This window comes from Stigmatopora nigra, chromosome 12, assembly GCF_051989575.1.
Source record: "Stigmatopora nigra isolate UIUO_SnigA chromosome 12, RoL_Snig_1.1, whole genome shotgun sequence".
NCBI classification, from domain to species: Eukaryota; Metazoa; Chordata; class Actinopteri; order Syngnathiformes; family Syngnathidae; genus Stigmatopora; species Stigmatopora nigra.
Window position 1 is genome coordinate 11,387,186 of NC_135519.1, and position 26,478 is coordinate 11,413,663.

At 42.3% G+C, this 26,478-nt stretch overlaps 1 protein-coding gene across 2 annotated transcripts; it reads right to left on the minus strand.

The window, feature by feature from the left end:
• Positions 1–1,511: 1,511 nt before the first annotated feature.
• On the minus strand, positions 1,512–26,089 carry dachc (dachshund c). Of its 2 annotated transcripts, none has more exons than XM_077730378.1 (11): positions 25,219–26,089; positions 15,601–15,710; positions 12,660–12,767; positions 9,054–9,238; positions 8,188–8,299; positions 7,989–8,102; positions 4,530–4,705; positions 3,630–3,777; positions 3,420–3,551; positions 3,132–3,203; positions 1,512–1,910 (listed from the first exon to the last, which is right to left on the minus strand). In XM_077730378.1, the coding sequence occupies exons 1-11, from the start codon at positions 25,842–25,844 to the stop codon at positions 1,873–1,875; spliced, it is 1,821 nt and encodes a 606-aa protein (XP_077586504.1). In that variant the 5' UTR covers positions 25,845–26,089; the 3' UTR covers positions 1,512–1,872. The 2 variants fall into 2 exon arrangements, with proteins under 2 accessions (XP_077586504.1, XP_077586503.1); XM_077730377.1 differs by having other exon boundaries at positions 3,630–3,780.
• Positions 26,090–26,478: the final 389 nt, after the last annotated feature.

The window sequence follows — 26,478 nt, forward strand, 5'->3', positions numbered from 1 at the left end:
TTTGGCCGCTAGAGGGCAGCGTTGGTTGTTTTATTATACCATGTATTATGCCATTGGCATTGACTGATTCAGGGCCCACAAATTGGATGCAATAGGTTTCAGCACCCCTGTGACCTTTGATTAGTGGCACAGAAAATGAATGAATTAATGTTAAATTGAGATATTTTATGGAATATATTTAAATTATTTAAATTATCTCATTTGTGAACCGCTTTTTATCCTCATTAGGGTAGCGGATACTTACATTATATTAATTATAATTACTACTTAGCATTATAAGTTATATATTTTTGGGTTCTTGTCCTTTAATTGGAGTCTGCAACTCCAATGACTGACTATGTCAACAAATCCAGCTCAGTCGTCTCACTGAACACTCCAAATAAAGTCTCATCATCCACATCTCATATTGTTGCACCTGTACGCAAGATGACGAACAGCCATCTGCTCGCTTTAGTCTCCAAGCACACAGACTGTCACACTTTGTCACCATTCAGATTCCTCGTGAGTTCTCCCCGCTGCTTTGCATCAACCCACATCCAACATGGCGGACGAGGGCCTTCCCATCTTACATCCAAGTACAACAGCTGTCTAATAGTATCGCCTGCACGTTACCCATTGCTTAGTTCCTGTCCATTAGCTGTATTTACTTGCTGGTGGTCAGACATTGAGTGCGAGGAACAGCTTGCTAATTGCGTTTCAGACCTTCTCTGTCACCGGCGTAGGAAACCCGTCTAAAAAGGTTGCCTTGCCCCTGTTCTCAATCAAAGATAATCAGATTAAACGGCGCAAAGATGGGGACATGTGAGCGTTGTTTCAATGTGTGTGTGTGTGTGCCCAAGTGTGTGTGAGTGTGCCAATAAAGAGAAAGCAGATTTGGAGACAGTCTTGACTCCTGCTGTTTGCTTTGTTCATTAAGAGATGAGCAGATGGTTTGCTGCTCTGTTGTACACACACACACACACACACACACACACATAACACACACACAGCAGAACACTCACATTCAGGCCTGTCACCTTTGCTTCATCCTCCATTTATCTTTTCCATTACACATCTCTCGGCAGGACAATGTTACAGTGTGTGTGTGTGTGTGTGTGTGTGTGTGTGTGTGTGTGTGTGTGTAAGTGTGTGTGTAAGTGAATGACAAGGGAGTGTGAAACAGTAGAACTGTAGCCAACCTAAGACACAAAAGCTTTTCCTTTACCCCGCACGACTCTGGGGTGGTCATCCAGAAAAAGGGGATGACTCATTCGTTAAATGCGTTTGTGAGTCCCGTTGTGTATTTTAAAAGAGGATAAAAAGTACAGTATAATGATGACGTGTTTTCCAAGAAATGACACCAAGTCTAGATGAGGAGATATCGTATAGTGGGAAGTAAGAAAGTGCAAATACTTTGGTAGGTTTTCATTTATTATCCTGTTTCAACCTATAAATTAATTTCTAGAGTGTGTCACAGTCACAAGATGAGCAATTTAAAAAAAAACTAAACAATAAACGAAGAAGCAGAGATATCTTATCATATTAAAAAGTATTTTTATTGCCATGTCAAACTGACCTACTGCATAACATCCACCATACATGTACTGACTATACAACATGCTTTTCTTCTGGAGTATAATAACGGAAAAAGCAATGACTATTTTATGTACAAAAGCTGGCTTTCAAGTTCTAGTGATCACTTGCGCCCGCTCGCCTGGACGGACAAAAAGACAACTATGCTCTTCGTTAATTGGGACTTCGGTCGAAAGAAATGCGAACACGCCATAAAACAAAAAAAGTTGTGGCTACGATTGCCTGGAATTGGGTGATAAATGTAATAAATTAAAAGGTAAGAGAAGAGTGGAAAAGTTCAAAAATATCAGCCTGCTTTCTTCAATACATCCCAGCCGTTTGCAGGAATACTCGGCCTTCTGAAAAACACAAAAAAGATTAATTTTAGCATTATTATGGTCAAAAAATGGTTAAAAATTGTATTCCACCTATAAGACTTTAGTGGGCGTGGCTGTCTGTGTTTGTTTCGTAATAGACGAAACCACCTAATTTTGTGTTAACTTTTTTTTTTGGTTAATTTATTTATCACTTAATGCACTAATAAAAGTAGTAAATAAGTTTCCCTTATAGTTGAAGCCTTTTATGTTCATTTTTAGCCATTTTTTCTACCGGTTTCAGCGCGATTATGCCTCTTGGCACAAAGGAAGCACATCCTGCCCCAGCAGTCTGACAGACAATTCCCCTTTAAATGATTTATTACAGTGTGTTAATTATGCAAATGATGTCCAAACAAACTCATCACGAGAACAATTAAGACAGCCGTTAATTAGTGGCCAGTTCTCTTCTTGCTTCACTGGCATTCAATTAAAAAAAGCGCCTTGGAACAAGCTTGCTGTCTACTGTGGTGGACCTGGGGTCTGCTCCATTGGGTAGTGTGTGTGTGTGTGTGTGGGGGGGGGGGTGTTTGGGTGTGTGTGTGGGTAACTAGGGGTGGGCTACAGCCATAAAAATCAGATTTTTTTTCACTTTCTGTGTCTGTGTCTATCTCTCAATGGCCGTGGAGACAATAACGTGGGCCAAATAATAAATATATTAAATGTCGGGGTACATTAAAAGACGAGGTGCATCCAAGCGTGCCGTTCTCAGTGGTGTTTCTCAGAAGTGCTCCGTCTCCCCGCCAGGGAAACATCTCTTAACTGTTCTTTTAGCCCGTCTGATCACTGAGGCGTAGAATGAGTAAAAAATTAGCAATTACTACCTCTGGTCATTGAACTGGGCTTGTATACAAGTTTTTGGTATTTGGTCAGGAGTTTTTACAGTCTGATACTTGAGCCTAAATTTTAGTTTTTCTTAGTTATTATTGTGGTTTTAGAAAAGACTATGTGCAACTTTTTTGCCAATAAATACGACCAAATTGTGATTTTATGACTTTAAAAATGAAACAAATCGATGATTTCAATCACGTATTCTGACCTAATTTGCACTGAATTTAGTATAAATCAACGATTGTCCGCCTGCAACCTCTCCTTTTCATGTCAAATGTTATTTTTGCGTACGTGTTGTCGTAGCACAATTGAATTGAAGCTCGCTAACAAGGACGCAAGCTGTTACAAGTCACGCGGTGTCTTTTTGATGGTTACCTTGCACCGTGGTCTGCGCGTCCGGCCTTTCGTCCTCCAGCTTGACGACGTCCGCGTCCTGGGTCACAGCCTCTGTCGGGAGAGAGTCGGCCCATGATTGATGTGTTGCGCTTTCTTCATTAATGAATAAAGGAAGTCAATTAAAAAGCTAATGAACAGCCCGGCTTTCGCCAGAAAACGCTTGTTGACATTTAGGTTAAAAAAATATATAAATAAATGAGGTTTTGCCTCCAATTGGCTGGGATAGGCTCCAGCACCCTCTCCAAATGGCACTTTGCATTTTAGTACCTGACAGTGGGCCAGCAGTGTGCTGCAGGAAACCGTGTTCGGCCTGATCCCGAAGTTTGACCTCCTCTTCCAAGGCCTCCTGAAGTCTCCTCTTACTCCTCTTTTCTTTCTTCAATCGCTTCTGGATGAGAACTGAAAAATAGGAGGTGAATAATGTGATGCCGGAGATAGCGGGAGATAGATATGAGTAGGCTTTGGGTGGTGGTGTACCTCTGTTTTTTTGCTCGACGCACAGTTGCCTCTCCAGCGTCTCTCGCAGCTCTCGCTCCCGCACTAGCTCCATCTTCAGTTCGGTCCTCTCCAGGTGGTCTTGCTTCTCCTGCGCTCGGGCATTCTCGATGGCAACCCTCAGCAGACCCTGCTTGGAGACACACACACGGGCGCACATCAACAACAGGTTACACGCTGAAGACCGCCAGTCAGGTCATTAAATAAAAAATAAATAAATAAATTGTATCTGGACTGAGTTGAAAAGAATAGCCAATCTACATTACTTTGAGTTCATTAGCAAAATTTGTTGTTGTTTTATGAAAAAGCTCTTCCCACATTTATTAAAAAAATGTACACACAAACAAAATCATTTAAAAAATGTATGCCATTGACAGTGTAGGACAGGGAGAGCTGTCAATGGTCATTTTTTTAAATTTAATTTTCTCTAGCTATCACAGTATTTTACAAATGATTTTTTACAAATGTATTCAGTCTCTTCTGTTATTTAGGTTTATTTTTCTTTATATTTTAAATGTACCAACTTTATTGTCTTCTACTATCAATAGGCATTACATTTTTATTTTTATAAAATAAACGTAAATATGTGGCTTTTCTAGGTTCAGATCAGGTAAAAAAACATATATTTTTCCTCCTAGATTGAACTGCAGGCTATTAGATGACTCTTTCCTAACAAAGAAATGCAACATGTGAGAAGCAAGCCACTGCACGCCCATGACAGGTTAAGCGTATCCTAAATGTCTGCCTACTATATTATCTAGCATTTAGAAAGCCTCTGAAAAGAGCGTCTCGTCATCGCCCTTCTATTCATCTTTTGGAGCATAATAGCGAGCGACGAAAACGACGACGATAATGGCAAGAAAGCCCCCGGCAGAGCCTCACCTGGATGTTGGTGAGAAGAGTCTCTATGGAGGACAGGCCTTCCGGGAAGATGAAGGGAGCGTGGTGAAGACCTGCTGGGAGCTTCTGTCCCGCCGGGTACGCCGCCTTCTCGCAGCCGTCCCGGCTCGGCAGGGGGTGCTGGTACACTTGTCTATCACCGGCCAACGGGTTGGAATCTGCCACACAATTAGACGTACATTTTATAACACCAAATATGGAGACTTTTACCTCCACTGTAAAAAACAAATCAACAAACAGGGGGGAAAAAAGACTTGATTTCTGTATTCAGAGCCAAAAACTACAAAAAAGTGGGTTACTTCTCTTTTGTTAAAGGCAAAATTATGCCTGAAATTAAATTCAATAAACGCTGGAAGACCTGAACGGTAAAAAAAAGAGAGAAAGGCCCTCCGATATAAATCACAATGACATTTTCTCATGCTGCCCATAAAGCAATTTTAGTGCGACATAGCGCGTTTTGGCAGCTGCCGCGTAAAGTACTTTTGAATTAAAGTCTTGTTCTTGTGACCAAAGAGCAGACGGCGAACGTTCGCTCGCCATAACGTTGAACAAATTCATCCAGATGCTATTTTGGTTCTCTGCGACACATTTGAATAATTTACAGCTTTGTAATTTGTTGAGTGAATTTCTTGTAAACACGTAAGGCCGTATATTAAATGCGTGTTCACACTCATGTTTAACCCCCCCGTGTTGGATATTTCAGTTTTTTTATGACATGGCACTGCGCCGATTGATAATGCATCACGACCTGACGTGGCCCATAAAAAAGCGGTAGAAAAAAAAGAAGAAGAAGCTGCATTATGGATGACCATCTGTGTGTACACATGATATGCAAGGCTATGATGGGAAGTAACAAAGTACAAATCCTTTCACTTATTGGCTGCTATGTTTTAGGGCATTTTGAATCATCATAAGTTTCACCTATGCAGAGGCAAACCATTATAAAAAAGCTTTATATTCTCATGATCCTCTGCTAGCATTAATCATTAATATTTTAAAACTCCTTGACAAGATTATATCATTTAAATAGTGTATAAAACTCCTGATCGTAGTACTTTAAATATTTTAAGTACCTGCTAGTGCGAAAGGAACCAAGTTTTTACCTTGGATTGGTCGCTGAACACAAATACCCGATAAAAATAAAGATATGCCACTTTGAAATCCATGTCTTACTTTTATTTTTTGACTCAAGGGGAGTCCGCGGAGGGTTAGTGTAGCTTAAATGTGCACTTTGATACAGTATCCCTGATACTTTTCCCCCTCTCTTTTCCATCTATGACAAATGATAGTGTTTTCTCCACTTAGCTGACCGCAGCATTTCAACCCCCCTCCCAAAAAAAATACCTCCGCCTCGGCCTCACATCTTGGCAACTGTCACATTCAAGGTGTTTCACAGATGAGAGGCATACACCCCCCTCAAAACACCCCCCCACCACACACACACGGCCGCCTTCGTCTATTACTTTCTAGCTAAGAGCATTGCTCTGCAGAGAAAGGTAATTAGCAGGTGCTGGCGAGCTCAGCGGAGGGCATCCAACGACACTCTTGTGGCCCCCCCACCACAACCACACACCCATATACTTCTATACACACACACACACCCGCTGATAGCCCGCTGAAGTGCGCAGTCAGCAGCGTGAGCTCCCCAGGCTCCTTGGATGTGACTGATCCTTTATTGAGTTACTGTTTTACGCCTACTTTACCTCACGCTTTCACGCATGAACACACACACACACACACACACGTCAGTCATAAACACACGCACACACATCAGCTGGCCCGTTTGATCATTTACCCATCTTTCTAACCAAGGTCACTGTCTGCCCTCCCTTTTTTCCCTTCCCTTAAACTTCATCGCTCTTTTTTTTTTCTTTTCCCTCCACTCTTATTTCTCTCCCGGCCGTCCCCGGGGGGGCATCGAGCATCGCCACGTGAAGACTGCCAGTCAGCGGAAGGAGAGAGGGAGGGATGCAGGAGTGGTGTATGGAAGAGGGGGGCGAAAGAGGGAGAGGGGGGACAGAAACAGAATAAAATTCTGCTGATGTTTGGTTAATGGGAGTGAGGTGTCAGGGATGGCCTCTGATCTTTTGCTGCATGGATACGTTGTTCAAAGCACACGCGAAACAGCACACACAGCCAAATTTGATTCTCACACGCGCGCGTACACAAACGTACGCAGATTTAAGCACGGCGGATTGACAGGATGACAGGGCCGACGCGCCCTTTGAAAACTTTAACCCCCCCACCATTCGCGGTAGAAGCATGTAATCCGGCAAATGTACGCCGGCTTCATTTGCATGGAGGAAAATCAATTCAAAGTCAATTGCATAAATGCGCCATGCGCCCAAAAGAGGCCCTGGCGCGCTTGACGTCGTCGCCTTTGTCAATACGTTCGTAGCGACCTGACAGGCGGCCCCCCGCTGGGCCCCGCTTTTCTTTAAAAAAAAAAAAACTTACCTGAGGACGCCTTTGCGTTTTGGGAGATTTGATTTATGGAATAATGCGATTGGGCATTAGAATACATTTGCACAGGGCGCTCCCCTCTTTATTTTTCTGCTGACTGTTTGTCCTTGAGCAGTCCTCATTAAGCTAATGCAAAGCTCCCGGACAGAGAGAGAAGCAAACAAACTGACGTTGCAGCGCGGCGCCGACCGACCGACGCCGAGGCCCTAACGACAGGGAGGCGGCTCGTTATGGAGATGAGGAGCGGGAGTGCCGCCCGGCTCGTTAGGACACCCCTGGAAAATGGCTGGCTAATGCCACGCTGTTGGACACAATTATTGGCCAAGTTGGGGGGGCCAATGAGAGATATCTTTCATTTCTTTGTGGGAAAATGAATTGAAAACGAATGCGTATTTTGTTGTTGGCGTCAAATATTAAAATTATCAAAAGAATTATTCAAGGGCTGAACTTATTATTTCGAATTTTAAAAACTTGAAGGATTTTTCCCCTTTTTAAGCATTAAATCAAGTGCAGGTTATGATAAAATATTCCAATAAATAACCTATTTTTTGGGATATTTTTTTAGGTTGTCCATTTTGATTGGTATTGATATGACCAATCCATTTGAAATCCAGCTAAAGTTATCAAGGGATCATTGCATATATTCCTTTATGCAACATAATTTTGTGTCTGAAAACCAAACAAAATCTCAAAATGCAACTAAAAATGAAATGAAAGCATGCTTTAAATCCAATTAGTTTTTGAACATCTTGCAAAGGACGTTCTGTGTATTTATTTGCATGGATATGCAAACATCCTATTGGCAGGCTTTGTTGTCCGCCTATTGATTTGTCTGTGGAATAATCCTTACTGATTAACAATCTCCCAATGATTAATCGCTGTGACAAGAAGATCTTACGGAAAAAAAAGTCTTTGACCCAAAGTGAATGTCCTAAAACATCTAGAAAGTTATTTGTATGGACACTGTCAAAATCTTACCTTTTTCAACACGCCCCCTTTTGCTTTCCTTGACATATTCCAGCGAATCCGACTCTCTGACCTCCGACTGCGCCAACCCGCAGTGATTTAGGGTGACGCCATCGTGGTGTTGATCTGAAATCAAAACATTGAATTGAGTCCAAGCAGGCGTCAGTCGCGATCGTATTTCATGGACAAAAACACATCTTTAAGGACATACGTGTGTTTTCCGTGTGAGACGGCGAACTGGACACGCTGCTGCTGTGATTGGACGAAATCTGAGCTTCCTCCAGCGAGGGGGAAGGGGAGGGGCTGTCGTCGTGCATGCGTTCCTATTAGAAAACCGCAGAAAAGTTAGTCAGGAAATTGAGAATGCTAACATTAGTTGTAGGTTCATCGGATACTGAAGGCCGGTCACCCAAAATAAAGACGCAAAATAGGATGTATAAACTTTTGCCCTCATTTTTTTCCGGTCCAGAAATATTGAGATCATTGCTATTAGTTTTGGAAACTGCGAATCGCTCCTAAAAACAAAAGTTATTGTTTTATTTTTAAAGAGATCCTAGTTTTAGCAAGCCATACTACTTTAATTGTGACATTTTAGGGACAATCAGGTCAATAAGGTCTGTTCTCACAATAATTTTGTATAAAAAGGAAACATGACTGAGTTTAACTTACTTTAAAAAGTCTGGTTTTATGAATCTTTAGGGAACGGATTGTTTTCACATGAAACAGCAGAAAAATACATATTTCTCTCATGGAAAAATATAACCTTTTGAGAACACTATGTCAAATCCTGTATCTATTTGGAGCCTCACAAAAATAGGGCGGTTCAAATACACTGGACTTTTTTTTTTTCTTCCTTATACACTTAAGGGAATAAAACTATGATGGCGGCCTATTACCTTGTTAAAAACACAATAGTACTTTTCTATGAATACTTCTCGTGTTTTTGTTTGGAGAAAATACATTTGAGGGGAACAGATTGATATGATGGCAGTCAATTTTTGGACTAAAAATGTCAGTTTCCATAAGTAATATGAGCGTGACATGATTTTAGGTGGACAAGCTGGCGTGCACATTCACCTTAATGACGGAGGCGGGGGGCCGGGGGGCAGAGTTGGCGTGGTGGTGGAGTTGCGCCATGTTGGCGATGCTAGCCAGCGTGCTCAGGCGGTTCATCTGGCCCATCGCCATGGAAACGGAGGCCGGTGCCAGACTGGCCGGGATCAGGGGATGTGACATCATCATGAAGGGCAACTGGTCCAAAACTTGAGGGGGGAGAGAGAGAACAAGATGAGCAGGGTCATTTTTATTTTTTTTTGCACATTGTCTTAGTTTTTTTTGGGACTTCTTAGGGTCAGGAAGTCTGGGGAGGACCGGGAAAGTCCACACTAGACCACTAGCCAGATTTCCTTTTTTATTATTTAAAATGAAATTGTTAGGAAGATGAGTAAAATCATATTTAATCATTTTCCTAGGTGCTTCTGTGAACACTTTAAGAACCTCTAGAGCACATGTGTTAAAGTGGCGGCCCGGGGGGCCAAATGTGGCCCACCACATCATTTTGTGTTATATCGAAAAATTATATATAAAATGGTCCGGCCCAAATAAAATTGAGTTGACGTTAACCCGAGTCCGACACCCCTGCTTTAGATCCTTAAATATCATTTTTCCTTCTTCCCCCTTTTCCTAAATTTCTATTTGAATACCCAAATGATGTTCCCAACACTCACAAGTGACAAACCTCCTCCCTTTTGATATTCTGGTGCTCTTTCACCCCTTTCCAAGCTCACTTCATCTCATCTCGCCTAATCCATTGTTCCAAAATCTCTCTTTAAGTCATGAATGGACTTCACTTTTAAGGGAAATCCCTTCTCCCGATCGTACCCCCGTGGCTTATTGACGTCCCTTTGGTCAGGACACAAACAATTCCATTTGGGTGGGTGGCGGGGACGGGGAGGCTTGGGCTTTGACATAAATATTTATCATTTAATAAAGGCACAAGCAAAAACAAAAGACACACACGGGGAGGAAGTGGAACAAAAGAAGCTGATGGCAGTGCTGGTGCTTGGCCAGCAATGCATGATGGGTAGTTATGCACACAAAGGCAGGGAGAGGGAGAAAGAAAAAAAAACAATGTTGTGCACAATTGTCATAAATAATATGAAAGGGAGTTAGGGAGGCTTGAAATGTTGGAATGAAGGAAGGATAGCTCAAGAGAGAAAAGAATTAAAAAGAGGCAAAGCGGTGGAAAACCTAAAGAAAAGGATGAAGGACAAAAATCAAAAGAATCAAAGAAAGGACAGCCAGAAAAATGGAGAAAAGATGGAAAGAAATGATGTAAATGAGGACAAAAGCTGGAAAAAAAGGAAGGAAATTAATGCAACAAGCCACTTTATTACCATTTTATGAAATTCCAATGTGTTTATATCCCCATTTTACAAGGTTAGTTTTTTTCTGCATTATTTTGAAGAGGCCGGAATGCACAAAAATGGCTTTTCAAGTCATAAGAAACGTAAAAAATGAAAGAATGGATGAGTTTTTGCATTTGACTATGATGTCAAGTGCCTCTTTACTCGTCTCAACTTCAAACTATCCACGAGAAAACGCTGCAGCGGATGAAAAAAAAAAAAGGAAATTAGAACAGCAGAAAAAGGGAAGATGAAAGTGAGTGAGTGAGCCAACATATGTTTGGTTTTGGGCACACTGGATGCTCTCAAACAAAAGAACCAGGAGAATGATGTCAACAATACAGCCAGTGAGCGAGCTGCTACCATAATCAAGACGCCACATTCTACTTCTGCTCCGTCACCCCCGCCACCCTGCTATCATTTCATTCTCACCCCACCTTCCGCAACACCCAAGCAACCCCCCCCCCTACTGCTCTCTCTTATGTTTCATTAAAAAACATCAAAAGTCAAAGTGGTTCTCTCATGTTTATCCAAACAAACCATTACTGTAAACAAACAGTCGCTGTAAATTTCCCAGAAGATCTTGTTAAACGCACAAATGGCTGCTCGCTCGCACTCGGAAAGGTGTCACGCTCAGCGTTTGTATTCATGTGTGTGGATGTGTGTGTGTGAGGTGCCTCTTTGTGGCGGTTCGACTTCTAGTAGGAGCTGTCCGCTTCCCATAAGGCAGTGGGTGGCGCTATGGAAAAAAAATAAAGCAATGTGCTGTATACATGTGTATTTGTTTCCATTTGACTCTACCATTAAGAGTGATTAAGCTTTACAATTTCCGATCCGCCTTCGATGGCAAGCTTGAAATGCCCCAAAACCAACAGCAAGTAACCCGGAAAAACCCCCAAACCAGCAGAAACCGACAAATGAACATTAAGTGTCCCACAAAATCCTTCATAATCAATAGAAAATGATCCAAAATTGACCAGGAATGACCTGTAAAGTGGAAAAAACAAAGGACTGTTGCAAAATGAACTAAATTGTCCAATTCACTTAAATTGCCTGCAGATGCACACCATTCATAGCCATTGACTGCACTAGGCGTCCAATCCACTTTACCTGGGAAGGGCGAATACATTCATTTTGCATTACTTTTTTCATACCTTCCATTTTAGCATACTTATAATTGACTTATGGTACCTTTTGGATCATTTTATTTCATTTCTGACCCCCTACTGGGGCACTCCTCGCCCGCCAGCCTCATGTTTGACACTAATTCCATGTGTATGTGTTTCCACTTGACTCTACTACTATCAAAGCGATTTTACAGGATTTTAACAGGCGGTGGTAACCATGCGACCGACCTCCACACAGACGTTATCGGCGGTGGTCAACAAAGCTTACGAGTGGACGTACAATCGAAACTAAAAATAGCAATGATAGCCACATATAAGAAGACACCATTTAAACTATGCGTGTGTGGATGCCTCAGATTGATAGTGTATTCCGAACGGTCTTCCGCGTAAGCCCTGTCGTCTGTCTAAACACACTGATGTCGCTTTAACCTGTCGATAACGGCTGGAGGACGGCTGTCTGTGTGTATATGTGTGTATGTGTGTGTGTGAGCACCATCGATTGGCCGCCTGTTTGTCGTTTGCATTCAAGGTAGTGAATTAGAGAGAAGGCTATTGATTGGCCTATGCCCTCTCATTTTAGTCAGCGCACTATTTAGCTATTTCTCCATCGAATAAATACTAGGAATGTCTCGATAGCATATTTTTTTCGCTGATTTTATGCGATGGCATATTTTTTTTACTGATTTTAGGGATTTGTCACGAGGTACTGTACTTTTACCATTTTGAAAAACTAAAAAAAATAACTTTAAACCCATTAAAGCCATTGAAACTGTAAAAACTAGCATATTTGACTGCCATTGGCAATGATAGACACCCAAACTAGTTTATCTGCCCTTTTAGTCCAAATGGATTGGACATTAGAATCTTTTCCCTTGGTATATTTAAACATTTTCTCATCTGATGGATGAACTGTAGCTACAAACCCGGTAGTGAAATGAAATAAATGAGTTTTCTCGAGTGGTCGTGTCTTTTCTGTCTGAGATGGAAGCAGGCTGGTTACCGACCGGGCTGATGCCATATCCTGCGTTCAATCAGCCACGCGTAAACACAGCTGCACGATTCGTATTGACAGATGCGAAAGGACGTCACAATTGTGCGGCGCGGCGTGGCAAATTGTGTGCGTTTGCGGATCAAAACAAGACAATACGCACCCAATCCCGGACTGTGGTCGCCGTTCTCTCCGTTGTGGCAGCCGTGTTGTTGGTTGCTGTGGTAACCGCTCATCTCTAGTTTGATCTTCTTGGCCAGAGCAGACAGATCTATAAGAACAAATAAAGCTAAACAAATGAAAATGACCCCCGTCCGCCGCTGAAGAAAAAAGTTTGCTTTGGAGCCGTGCCTTATACCACTTCTAGCAATTCTGAAAAGAGTTTATTAACTGGGTTTGTTTTAGTAAGTCTTTCATACTCAATCAAAAAAGGTTAGTTTGTGCTTCTGTTTTGCTGTTTTCCTATCTTTGTACTCCTTGGTTGTGTTTAATACAGAATAAAGTATGCTCAAACCATTAAAAATACTTTTTAGCCTCTTTGAAGAAATATGTGCACGTGTGCAAAAAGTAATTTTGTTTATTTTGTATTGTTATTTTAGATTAACGTCTTGTATTCCTTTAACCAAGTGTGTGGGCTAAAAGACTTTTATTGACTAATATTAATCAAAACTAATGCAAACATAGGCTCATTTGATCATGTCTTAATACATTTTATACTTATATGGTGACAGCCCCAATGTATACGGTTCCAAAAACTCATTATTGTTGTAAACCTTTCTTTTTTTAAAATTAAAATTCAATTAAATGATTTATTCAATTAAATACTGTGTTAACAATGATGTAAAATGCTTTTAAATGCGGTTCTGCCTCTACTTCAACCATAGAAAAGATGAATAACACAAAAAAATGTACATTGATTCTTGTTTTTTGGGTTTTTTTTGCTGGTAAGTATACAAAGTAGATTGTTTTTTTTTTTAAATAATGTCAGAAAGGGAGTTGCCCACCACACACAATGGAAACCACACTGATGTAACTAAACATAAGCTCCTTAAGCAGGGGGTTGAGACAGAGCAAAAGGAAAGAGGATCAATAGCAGTTAGATCAATGGCCCCGCTGGAAGATTAAGCTGTGCGGATGTGCAGGAGGTTGTCACTGGAAGACATTTATTCCAGCCGCGCCACTGCACCGGTCATTTAGTTTGGCAGGGAATCAACACAGACATTCATCTCTCCCCCGTCGAGCTTTCGGGTCAACAAGCAACCAGTTTAACCACCTCCTATTTACTGGGAAAAGATCATTTTTGTAAATCGAGGTAGTGCGCCAGAATGAGGCCGCACTTGCATTTCTCCGGTGAACCTCTGACCGGCGAGGGCGACCATTCAAATTCCTCCTAGTAGAAAACGTCTCGCACTAATGCGGACAAACACAGAGAATTATTAAATCGGCGCAACTGTGCAAACAGCAGTGAGGAAATACAAACAAGGCCGTAAGTCTTAATTTCCTGATCTGGGCTACATCCCAACGTGAGCTATGTGTTGTCTTTTCTCCCCTTTTTTTTTCTCTAAAGAGAAAGACATTCTGTCCTCGGCCAAAAGTGTGGACCACCGCGACAAATGGTCCTCTTTTTTCTTCTCATCTTCTGCACTGCCCTTTTTCCTCGCCTTACTTTTACCTTTACAAAATGTCAGCATCTCAGCGGGACGTGGCGTGTTGGCGTGCGCGCTAGAGTAGACACTAAGAAAGAACGGCATCAAACGATTGCCGCCGCCGCCTTTTTTACGCTCAAAATGTCCTCGCCGGTGTGCCCGCTCAGTCTCTTTTTCCCTCTTTTCCTCTCATGTTAGGCCTGCCTCTAATCAGGAGCGTTGACATTGCCGCCATGCCCTCTCCTTGAGGTGGGAAAGAGAACTCTCTATTTTTTGTCTTTTCCTCCACAGAGAGATGCTCTCATGCAACAATCACACAACACACACACACACACACACACACACAAAGTAATGCAGCTTTGGAAGCATTGGTTAATAGAAAATCTTTTGAGGAGCCGAATGAAAAGATGGGCTTGCACAGACAAAAAGACAAGGGCAACTTTGAAATCGGTCAGGTGTCAACAATGGCTTTTCTGCCTCTCTTTTGACACACACATTGGGATATACACACACATATATGAAAGAAAATAACATGGCTCAGAAACAAGCTCAATGATACAGTGTTGCGCTATGACCTTTTACAGGCATTTGACTAATTAGGGAGCTATTTTTCACCCGCATACGCGCTTTATATTGGGGTCTTGGTTGAGTTGGAGTTTTTGGTAGATGATTTTTGGGAGGAGGTAGGGGAACCTCATCATACAATACGATTTAATATAAAATAAAAGGCTAAGGAGAATGCTTATCTCATAATATGGCGATGCATTTTTTTTTGGAAATCTTTCAAAAATATGCAATAAATACTAAGAATGACCAACTAATAATCAGAAAACAAGCACTTTTTAACCTTCTGCTATAAATTGAAATGGATTTATAAATAGCAGATGTCCAATCCATTTGAAGAATTTTTAATATTAGCTTTTCATGTCCAGTTTTTATGATTTCTCTTAAATTTATTCCCTGCCTGTAACATAAATATGACTTTACATGAAGTCTAAAAAAATCAAATTATGCTTGAACTCAAGAGGAGATAATGAATAGCTCTGGAAATGTTTAAAGATTACAAAGGAATTTTTTGAACTTTGTAGTTTCACTACAAAAAACAAATGTCAAGCAATTCTTTATCTGAAGTGTCAGCACTGGGTGTTCATCTTGTTAATCAGTCACTTTGTTCAGCTCATCCACTACCATTAAAGGCGCAGTTTTGACAAAACAATCTAATTATGTACCTACATTATGAATGAGCTACGCGGGCCGGATCGCTCCCCACCTAGTGGTCCAATTCTGGCCCACGGGCCTTACCTTTGACACCAGAGACGATTTTGTCTGACAAATAAAACTCAAAAGCTCCTAAACGTGAAACCCGAAGTCTCCGTGTAGAGTGGGGAAGTGACATTTTATAGTCTGTGTTTGCAAGTGAAGGCATATTTTGTGTACGCGGTGGTGCTGGGTGGTCACCTGCGGGGGGCATGATCCCGGCGTGCATCAGACCGCCGTGGGACAGCATGTGGTGAGCGGCGCCTTCAGTCACCGTCTGCAGCCTCTTGGGCGGTCGGCCTGGTCGTGAACTGCGAAGCACAACATTGGTTATGAGCCACTTTACTGCTTTTTGCTCTCTTTTCAGTCACGCTGAGACACAAAAACTGCCATTTTACCTCCATAAAACCCCCCAAAAAAGGATGCAGGGAGTGAAAATCAAGTGAATTGTTTTCCTGGAAGTGAACTTTTTAGGGAGAAATCTCATGTAGACCTTCAATGGACTACAAGGTTAGCTTACTAGACTTTCTCAGAACTTTCAATTGTTTGATGGCACAACAGGTGATTGATCCGGGATCATCCACTTCTATGCTCTTCTGGAAATTGTAATATGCTACTTTAGCTCAATGTAGGTCATGGTTATGGAACTTGGAGTGCAAAATCTATTTTTAGCTGATCCTGGGTAGAGGAGGACGATATGATAATATTAAGGACTTTTTCATAAAGCCCAAGTTGTCATGTATAAGAGGGAATATAAGGCTCATGAGCCATATCTGGTTGTTTTGATGAGTGCATCTGCTTTGGCCAACTATGATTTGGTGTTTAGTTTCAATGTAAAAAAAATATCTATTGCTGTTGATTACCTTTTTATGTATGGCACTTTTTGATCAAAATGGTTGTATTTAAGTTAAAACTGTGCCAAAAGTTTATTGGGATTGATTTATTTTCTTTCAGAATCTTCCACGTTTTCAATGAAAAGTAATTTGCAAATGAGCCTACAAGGAAATCAATCTAAAAAAAAAAGAATCATAATAAAATCAGAATTTCATCCATCATTTCGCCATATTGCCCACCCCTAGTCAAAAAAGCAACCGGACACACGTTACAAAGCACCCACGCCACTCCGACAATCCCGACATGTCATATGCCACGCATTGTTGAGCACGGTCTGGCTTTGCCCGTTAGTGTCGCGCACTCTTCTGTGCTCTGATTGGGCCGGACATGCTCAATCAATCCCATTTGTGGGTTTGGGGGTGCTCACGAAAGGGTGTCGAGTCGTTGAAAAGCTGTCAGACATCACTTGGGCTCTGACTAAACGGTGTGAATGTCCTGACAGGGGGAATGACACGGGCCACATCAGGCTTAATGACAAGCAGCTCCGTTCATCTCCTCCCATGCTTCATAACGTCAGCCTGTGGGCGCATGTATGCCCGCTAGCAAGAATATTAACAGACGGAAAGGAAGGAGAAGGAATAAAAATGTGCAGAGGAGGACAAAAGGTGGACCGACGGATGGATGGATGGAAGGATGGAGGGAGGGATATGTTAAAGGAGGGTCCGAGAGATTAAAAAAAAAGGATAGGGCGATAGACGAGCAGTTTCCTAGCGTGGGGTGTCTTTGAGCAGATTTTAATTAGAATCTAATCCAGCCGTCATTAAGGCCCCATAAACGAAGCTGTCAGTCAGGAGATTAATGGCGCCTCATTTGCATATTGCATATAATTCATCAATTACCCAGCAGAAAGGACCAATCCCCTGTTGACACACCCACTGGCTGTGAGTGGGGGGAGTGCGCGTATGTGTGTGTAAGTGTGTATGTGTGGAAAATCCAAAGATTATGTAGCCATAAAGAGGAAAAACAGGTAACTGCAATAGGTGTGTACGCACGTTGGCGTGCGCCGGCGTGCGTGTGTGCGTGCGTGCGTACGTGGGTTTGAGTGAGTGAGCTCAAAGCAATATGTGTGTATATGAAGTGTTCAAAGGTTAATTTGATGAGCCGATGAGCTCCACAGTTCCTGCCCTCGGTTTTAATGAGTTGTTATTATTGTCTCTTATTATGGGCCCAGACCGACTGGGATGTGACAGCTGACATCAGATATCACACACACGCACTCCTACACACACACCCACACACACACACTCACACACACACACGTATATAGGAATAGACACGTTTAGGTTTCCACACAGGAGCATTAGGGATTTGGAGAATGTGAGTATTAAGTCTTCTTAGGGGGCAGATGCGTACCGACATGCTGGTTAACTTCCAAGTTGTTCTAGTTTTGAAAAAGTTATTCTGAGAGTAATGATTTGAATTGATTTTCATCTGTTAAAGGCTCCCACTCTAACTAGTTGGTGTTGAGATAAATTTAACTGCTTTATATGAAAACATAAGGAGAATTAAAATAGTGCTGAATAATATGTAGCAACCTCTTGTTAAAACCAGGCATTTCTCACAAACAAAGTATTAGTACCAGATGTCAACTAGTACACAGTTTAAAGTGGACAAAAATGTCACCCTGAGGCCCAAAAAAAATGGTTATTTGTGAGAGAAGATCAATCTTAGCAACATCCTCGTCCATGGGCCTTAAGCTGAACATCAAGGCTATTAAATGAACTTCCGACGTTTTTCCGTGATCTAAACGCACTTGTGCCGAAGCTTCATCAGATCAGGTGACACGACAAAACTTTGAACTTTGAAATCCGAAGCTCGTTTCCCTAAGAATGAAAGCATACAATCATTATGGCATTCTGCAATTTTTTTTCAATCAAGTGACATACTGTGCAGCACAAAAGCAGGATACATATTTATAGGGGAGGGCTACTTGGAAGTTAAAGCACCTTCAATTGATAACACACACTTCAAATGAAAGGCCAAAAAACACCAATGGAGGGAAATAAGAACTCAGCCTTCTCGGTGTGTGTGTTATTCCTTTTTTTTTTTTTACTGCAGCCGTTTCCCTTTCCCTCACAACTGTTTATTTGCACACACTAATTAATGGCCTGCGCACGCCGACGGCTCGGCGCACCTTTACGCCTTCACAAGTGGGACCGAATGGACGAGACGACCCCCTCAGAAAAAGAAGAAAAAAAAAGAAAAGAATCGGAACCTAATTTCGTGTTTAGTCTTCGAGTGTGTTGATACATCAAAGTGACCCGCAGAGGGAGGTCTACGTGTATGCCGTGGCTCGTACAAATGTGTGCGGTGTGTACGTGTGCGAGGTTGAAGAGCGCCGGGTTCCCTGAGGTAGGATTAATGAAAAAGCCTTTCATGGAAAAGTCATCAAGCTGAGGGGATGGAATGAGAAGGGGGGGAGGAGGAGAGGGGAGAAAAAACAGTGCATTGTGTGTATATATGCGTGTGTGTGTGTGTGTGTGTTTAAGGTGTGCACAGAGGAGGGGTGTATGGCTTATGACCTCTTTGTCTCAAACTTTAATTAAAATCTCACCCAGACGTCCTCCCTCATGCCAGCGCCGGCCACACGCACATTTTTAGTTGGGAAAGGCATTACAGTACATTGAGTTTTGGCTTCAAGTGTGTGTATCTGTGTGTGTGGGTCATTTTGTGAAACGCCAAACATGGCAGCCGGAGCTAAACGCAGGTGGAAGCGAAACAAAACATAACAAAGATGACAGATCAGGCCAAAAACACAGAAATGTCATGAAAGAAGAGGAAGTGTCAGAGTCAAAACAGTGAAACGGCTACAGGCTGACGGGAGGTGCTGATAGCCAACAGCTGCAAATCCAAAATACGTGTGTGTCTGTGTGTGTGTGTGTGTGTGTTGTGTGTTTACACCATTTCCTCTTATAGTGGCCGGAAGGGCTTCTTTAATCAAGTGCAGAAGGGCCAGGTAACGCTTTCCTTTCACATAGAAACTTGGAATCCGGTTGAGAAAAAGGCAGAAATAGAACCAGCAAGATTTTGTTTAGAATACATTAGTTGAACGTTTACAGCTCCCGTGACCCCCATCTTTTCAATCTGTGTTCATCACGGCGTGTTTGTATTCGCCATCACGGCCGGCTTTGATAAATCATAACTATCGCCATCATCGTAGCCGTCGCCGTGTGACGGGGGGAGCGAGTGAGATTCATCGTCGTGGTCGGGATCTTAAAACAAAGACGGATCGAGAACTGCAAAAAAAAAAAGTGTGTTATTAGGAAGGCCTGAAGAATGATGTCATGAGAAGAGCAGGAAGGACAACACACACACAGAGACGCAGGACGTTTGATCAGGGCAAAGAATCCGATTTCTGAGACTGATACGGAGCGCCTTGCATTCCTCTTCTGCATTCCAGGGTCAAGTCGATGTCAAGGCTTTGTGTGCGAGTGCGAGGGGAGCGCGGGTGTCACACTCGGTTTGCTTTGCGGACCACATTAATGTCAACTCCTGTTTATTTTTGTCCCAAAAGTTAACTTACTTGCGACCATTGACAGTGTTAGATGTCCAATCTATTGTGACTGGGATGGGCAAATGAATGTCACTGAAAGATGAGCCGGCTTAGATGAATTGCACATCATTTTCAATAGCACACAATGAGTTTTGCCTCACGTCATTTTAGGCTATTTCACTTGATCACACAACTCACAAACATCTGGATTGCGGTGAAAAAAATAATTTCCAATTTAAAAACATACGCACTATATGAATGAACTACAAAGTGCCCGTCAAGCTATGGCCCGAATCGGAACCTGCAGCGGACCACTTCTGGCCCTCCACCCGCACATTTACCACACCACTTCTATTTACCTTCATTCCATTACGGCCAGTCGGAGAAGAAGACGTGAAGGTCCCTTATGGCACCCTCCTCATCTCGATAGAACATCAAAAGCGGACAAGGGGTTAAAGTTGAACTAAACACAGCACCCAAAAACACACAAAGTTCTCAAAGCCCATCCCCACAACCCTTTCCGAGACCCCTCACTCTAATGGAGCACATTTTGACAGTGAGTTATGATATAGCAATGAGGCTCGGGCTTTGAAGAGTCCACCTTCAGACACACACACACACACACACACACACACACACACACACACACACACACATATATGGACACACACAAGTCTAATGGGGTGAAAGGAGCTCATCCTAGCATTTTTCCCCATTTGGATCAGCCAAAATGTCCCCCACAAAGACAAATGTCCCCACAATAAAAGGCTGGATGTCAAGGGTTGAGTCAAACAAAGGCAGAACGACAAGTGTACACACTCACATGGAAACACACGCACATGGACTTGGCTGGCTTCCCGCACACAGGCACACAAAGAGCGTTTTTTGTTGCACTCTGCAGGCCGCCTCATCTCATTTATCATTTATCATCATAACAGATTCTTCGGTCTCATGTTTATTCTCCACCTGCTTCACATTTGGCTCTCTTATAAATGACCCGCTTCAAAGACACACACACACACACACACACACACACACACACACACACACACACACACACACACATTGGAAACATGGTTACAAAGTGCTGATTCTGTTTCAGCACCAGTCCATCTGCGGTCAGCCGCTTAAAGGGCCAGTTGCCTAAAAAATTGACAAACTTTCTCACACCATGTACTAAACTTACTGGAAGTTAAGCCAGTTTGAATCTACTCAGTAACAGCCTCACTTTTTACACTATCTACTTCGCCCATTATGGTGTGCAACATAAAATCAATAGATTTTATTCCTGGAAAGAATCTTAACTATTTTTGGAAGTATGAACAATAACTGAGTGCTTATTGAGTAAGAAATAAAAATGACTGTTCCCCACAAACCGTCTATTTTTGGAATAAACAACACAAGTTTAAACTCTCACACTAAATTCCCATGTGGGACATTAACCCATACGACATGATAATGATTTTTGTCTTGGAAAAAATAAAGATTAAAACTGCATCAGCATTAAAAGACACTCATGTTCATCATTTTCTGACTCTTCTATAAACTGAAATTAGCTATAAACAACAATACTAGCCTCGACTTAACCGACTACCCCAAAGAAATCAACTCACTCAAAACACACCAATGGATATTTGGCCTAAAAACAACACCACAACACACCACTATTTTAATAAGGGTGTGTTCACTTTCCACCGACCATCTCCATGGGACAGAAGTGACATGAAGGAGAAGAAAAGTTGTGCAATTTGCCCCAACTAGTCATCCGCTTTAAGTTTCAAGTCATTGTTTGTCTAAAAGTCGAAACCATGCGTTGTCTATGACACACATGCTCTTTTTTTTAATAGTAACAAGAGCTCCAGTTTGTCACATTACACTTCTTTTATGTGCCAGCACACATAGACGACAACACACATACACACACATACACAGTTTGACCTAATGTGTGCTTCTAATAGAGAATGAAACTGTTCCTTTGTGCCGGAGAAAGAAAAGGACAGAGGATCGGGTTGCCTCCTACACCGCCATGTTCCCTCGGTGGAACTAATGTCATTTAGCGAGCGAGGCCAAGCAAACACGTAGCCGTGACTGTGTGTGTGTGCGAGTGTGTGTTTGTGTCTGTTGTTTCACCTTTACATGAATTATAACTAGGCTTGTGCAGTGTTAAAAGTTGGATCTTTTTCATGGTCGAGCTACTATTTGCAATTGTGTGCGTGCATGTGTGTATATGTGTGTGTGCATGCACAGCAGGGGTGAAAGCGAGGGACAAAGATGGATAAACAGGCCACTTCCGTGACTGCTCCTTTAAATGCTTTCATTTGAAAGTCTAAAATCAATGTTTACTTGCTCTGTCATTAGTGCTTAAAGAAAGCAGAGAGCAAGCTGTTGTTTGTCCCAGCATTTTCTGCAAGCACGCCGATTGGACACATAATAAGTGACAGCGTGTCTTAATCAGTAACCCGTAGTGAATGAGAGCTTCTTGGAATGCTTTTTTTTTTTTTTTTTTGGTGGGCCTTGTGTTGTTTTTCCTGGCAGATTCACACCAGCGCAGCAGGAAGTTGACACAAGAGCACAAATAAGGCTTCACAAAGTCGTTTGAAGACTCGGAACAAGTGATCTTCTCAGATCTCATTAACTTAAGACTGTTAGGGTGTTGTGTGGATAATTGAGACGCGGTGGAGGCTGTGCACTTTTTCTGCCGTGCGTTGAACAGCGTTCCCATTAACACCTGACATGGAAGAAATCCCCCAAAGAGGCTCTAAGACTGATCTGGATTTTGTCTTGTCTTTCTTTCTTTTTTTTTTTTTTTTTAGCTGCAGGGTCTCAAGTGTGGGTGGCGAAACCTGAAATGGGAGTTTAAAGTAATTGCTTTGCCTTTAATGCGTATTCCAGTTTGTACTCAACTTACCAAGTCACATTAAATAATGAAATGGGCCGTAACATTAGGTACACTTGCAAAACTAATGTGGTTGCGGTTAAAAAAGGTTAAAAGTTCTCACTGTGTGCGTCAAAAGTTCCTAAAAGTGCTCATTTAAATATTGATTTGGTGTAAAAAAAAAACATCAAATGCAAATACCTTCAAAGAGCCCAAGTTCATCTCATCAAAGCCCCTCAAAGACCCAATGTCAATCACTAGGCCACGCCCCTTATCGAGTTCAGGTGTCTTTGTGGGTAGTTTTTTTCTTCACATACATCTTTCCTATTTTTTGTTTATCCTTTATATCTTCAAATTCTAATCTATATAGCATTTATAATAATATACATTACATTTAATACAATAACATAATAGAAAATCTTTCCCAATCACATTGAAAGTGTTAACAACATAAATAATGCAACTATTTCATGGGAGAGACCATATTGATATTTTGCCCCGCCCTTCATCGGTAAACGCTTACATCTAATATTTCTGATTGCATTTCAATTAGTTATAAAGTAATTGACTGTTGGGTTGATAAAGGTTTTGCAATCCCCTCCATGTTGACATGTCCTCATCTGCATTTAGCGGCAGGTGTAAATTGGATCATTCACACGCTGGGAAACTGGGATTAACTGCCAAACAATACCAATTCCCCAAACCGGGTTGGCTTAATCCACAAACTTCTGCTGGCAAATTTGCGCTGTTATGATCATGCGGTCGGCGCCGGGAAGCCACAAATCCCGGCCAATTTAGCCCCCTTGATCCCGACATCTCTGCGGCATATTGGATGGAGGACCCACGTGTGTTGGTCACCGCATAAAAACGCTGCTCATTTGCATAATCTGGTCATTAATACGTAGAATTCATTTAATCATCTTCTCTGTTCCGAGGCTCTGGGCTAAAGAGTGTTGATGTGATAAGACAGTGAGTTATTAAGGGAGGAAGAGACGAAGAGTGAAGGGATCACAGAGTGAGCTTGTCCTGATTTGAGCTGCCGCTTGGGGCCAAATGAAAATTAATTAATTTCTGTGAAGAATCAATTTCTAAGAATGACAGTGTCAGATTTAGCGAGCGCACGCCCGCTTGTGTATATACGTCAAACGTTGCGTGTGTGTCAGTTGGAGCGACAGATCAGAGCCTACGATAATGCCACAAAGTTTGCTTGTGTTTTTTTTTCTCTATGAGGATTACTCGAGTCCATTATCTCCGCCATCAGCGCTCTTATCATGCGTTAAAATTATGATTAGCAACAGAGCAAGAAATTAAAAGTGGCAAGTCAAAAAAGCAAAAGTTAAATGGTTCCCCCCGCTTGCAGATGACATATGGGCGGGCTATTAGGAGATCAATTTGACATCAGAAGTTACACTCAATTTGAAATGGACTGTGCTAGGGAAGACAGTAATGATTATGGCACCTATGATTTCATAACCACAGACTAGACTTGACTGACATCCAGGAATTGACATGAGGTTTTCTCTAATGAAATCAGTGATTATTCAAGTGAGACATCACTGCGCAAATATTTGAATTAAAATGTTTCCTATCTATGACAGCGGCGTACCACAATGGAAGAGAAACCGTCCAATTGCTCTTCCACTAGATGGTGTACAACTAACCTGTTGCTATGAATACCACTGAATAATAGCTTGTGTTCGTCTAGATTGGCCCAGATTTGCCACTCAGGAAATAAATTGCCAGGGAATTGAGGGGAGGAGGCGAGAGTACTATATGTCAATTTACTCTATAGATATGTGAAAAATGAGCAGAAAGGTTGAGATGATCTGGTTTTGCTGTTTAAAAGGCATATTTAAGAAAAATCTATTTTTTTTTTTTTGCCTTGATACTGCAAGTGCAGAATAATTGTAGGGGCTTTGCTTCACCACAAATTCACATACCCATAAAAGTGTTGATATGGATAATATTCATGCAAACTGCAAATACACCAGAAAGTGTTACCTCCAAACATTTGGAAAGACTCAAGTTGTTGCACTACGGGTACATTTCAAATGCTGAGAAGTTCCCTAAACAAATCTGAATCGGTGAATTTGCAAATGCCAAACTGTGAACATGCAGGGACACATGGTTGTATCATTTACAACATTCATTTGCATAAAATGAAAAATGGTCAATCTACCCAATAGGTCAACATTGTTATTCTTGGTGTCTTGATTTGTTCGGGGACTGCACAGTATACACTATGCACTTTGTTTCTATTTGGTGATGTGGTAGTTTAGCAATGCAAACTGAGATCATTGTAAAAAAGAAAATACATTTTCAGGAAAATAAGGAGGTTGTTTATCAACATTGTGAATGGAAGGGGGGATGCTGTATTGCAGTGAATGTATGGTGAAAACAGTGATGCATTTACGGTACCTAGGATTTTCCGTAACTGTCTTGACCTGTGGTCATCAGGACAAACAAATGTTTATTTCAATCTAAATCCCCATAGATGGGGTCTCAATGAGGGTCGCACCCGCCCCAAAACCCCCCCTCGCCCTCGCACCCGGCTTACCTCGCGTTGGTACAGTCGCTGTAGAGCGTTTCGAAGTCCTGCCTGGAGATGAGCTTGCATCGGTTGACGCCAGGCTGAATGGCACCGAGTCCGCGAAGTACGCGGACCTGCTCCACGTTACACACCACCGGCGTGATGTCCAATCGCTTCAGTTTGGTGTAGACGGTGTGGAGTCCACCGACCAGGTGCTTGAGGAACACGTCAAAAGCCTGCGGAAGGCAGATCAGCTCCGTGTCTTTGACGGTGAACGACGCCAGCTTGGCTCCCTTCACCTCGACCAGTCGGCACTCGTTGTTCTGCGGGGTGCTCTCCACCGGGGATGGGGTGGCGTACACCGGCTTATTCGCTCCGCCGGACACGGGGATCAAACCCACGGCACTCTTCAACTGAGTGCCACCGTTCGCGAGCAAGAGATCCGCTCGGAAATGGTGGAGCAACGCCGGCCGAGTTGCCGGAGGAGCCGGGGAGGAGGAGGAGGAAGTCGCTGAAGTGGCCGCAGGTGGTGGCGAGTGAGCTGCCGGGGACGCGGAACTCGCCGCCGGGTGCTGGTGATGATGATGGAGGTGGTGGTGATGGTGGCCGAGTGGAGCCACGGGGAGAAGAGCCGGAGCGACGGGTGTTGCCATGCTTGCTCTGGCGACTTAAGAAAAACGCTGGAAGCCAAAGCAAGGCAAAGCAAAGCAAAAAAAAAGTAAACTTTCAAGTCAACCAAAGTAACTTTGGACACTTGAATCATTCACAGGAGGCGATGGAGCGAATGTTGAGAGGAAAGGATCGTAAAAAGAGAGCCGATTGGAGGGTGAAAAGAGATCACATACTTGATTGGGAATGGAGGCAGGCTTGTCTCACAAGGAGATGCTCCTGTCACATTATCATAAAGAGGAGGAGTCTGGACATATTCTCTCACACACTATGGGAGAGAGAGAGAGGGGATGGTGGGAGAGAGGGGGAGAGTTGGGAGATTAGCCTACAGAAACTTCACATAAGCCTATTTATGAAAGCTTAATACAAATAATTCGGGATGACGAGTTGAACTGTAGCAAGCAAAGCTTTTCTTATTACTGAACACATTAATACCTTAGAGGCAGTGTCACTCTCATCTCCTTTTAACATTTGCAAAACTTTGCTTTATACTTTAAAAATAGAAGCAAATAGTTATTTTTGAACGCCCACATTCCTTAGGAGACGTTATCTGTAGTGAAAAATACACACAACTTCTTTGTTATAGACGATTAGGAACGCCTGCATGCTGCCCCCCAA

What these genes read in the sequence shown, in the direction of transcription:
- dachc (XM_077730377.1), bottom strand. Translation starts at nt 25,844, where the DNA reads ATGGCAACACCCGTCGCTCCGGCTCTTCTCCCCGTGGCTCCACTCGGC. An exon ending in AGCGACTGTACCAACGCGAG is followed by an intron (nt 15,711 to 25,218) that starts GTAAGCCGGGTG and finishes TGTGCTTCGCAG; the next exon opens with TTCACGACCAGGCCGACCGC. An exon ending in CGCGCAGACCACGGTGCAAG is followed by an intron (nt 1,911 to 3,131) that starts GTAACCATCAAA and finishes TGTGTTTTTCAG; the next exon opens with AAGGCCGAGTATTCCTGCAA.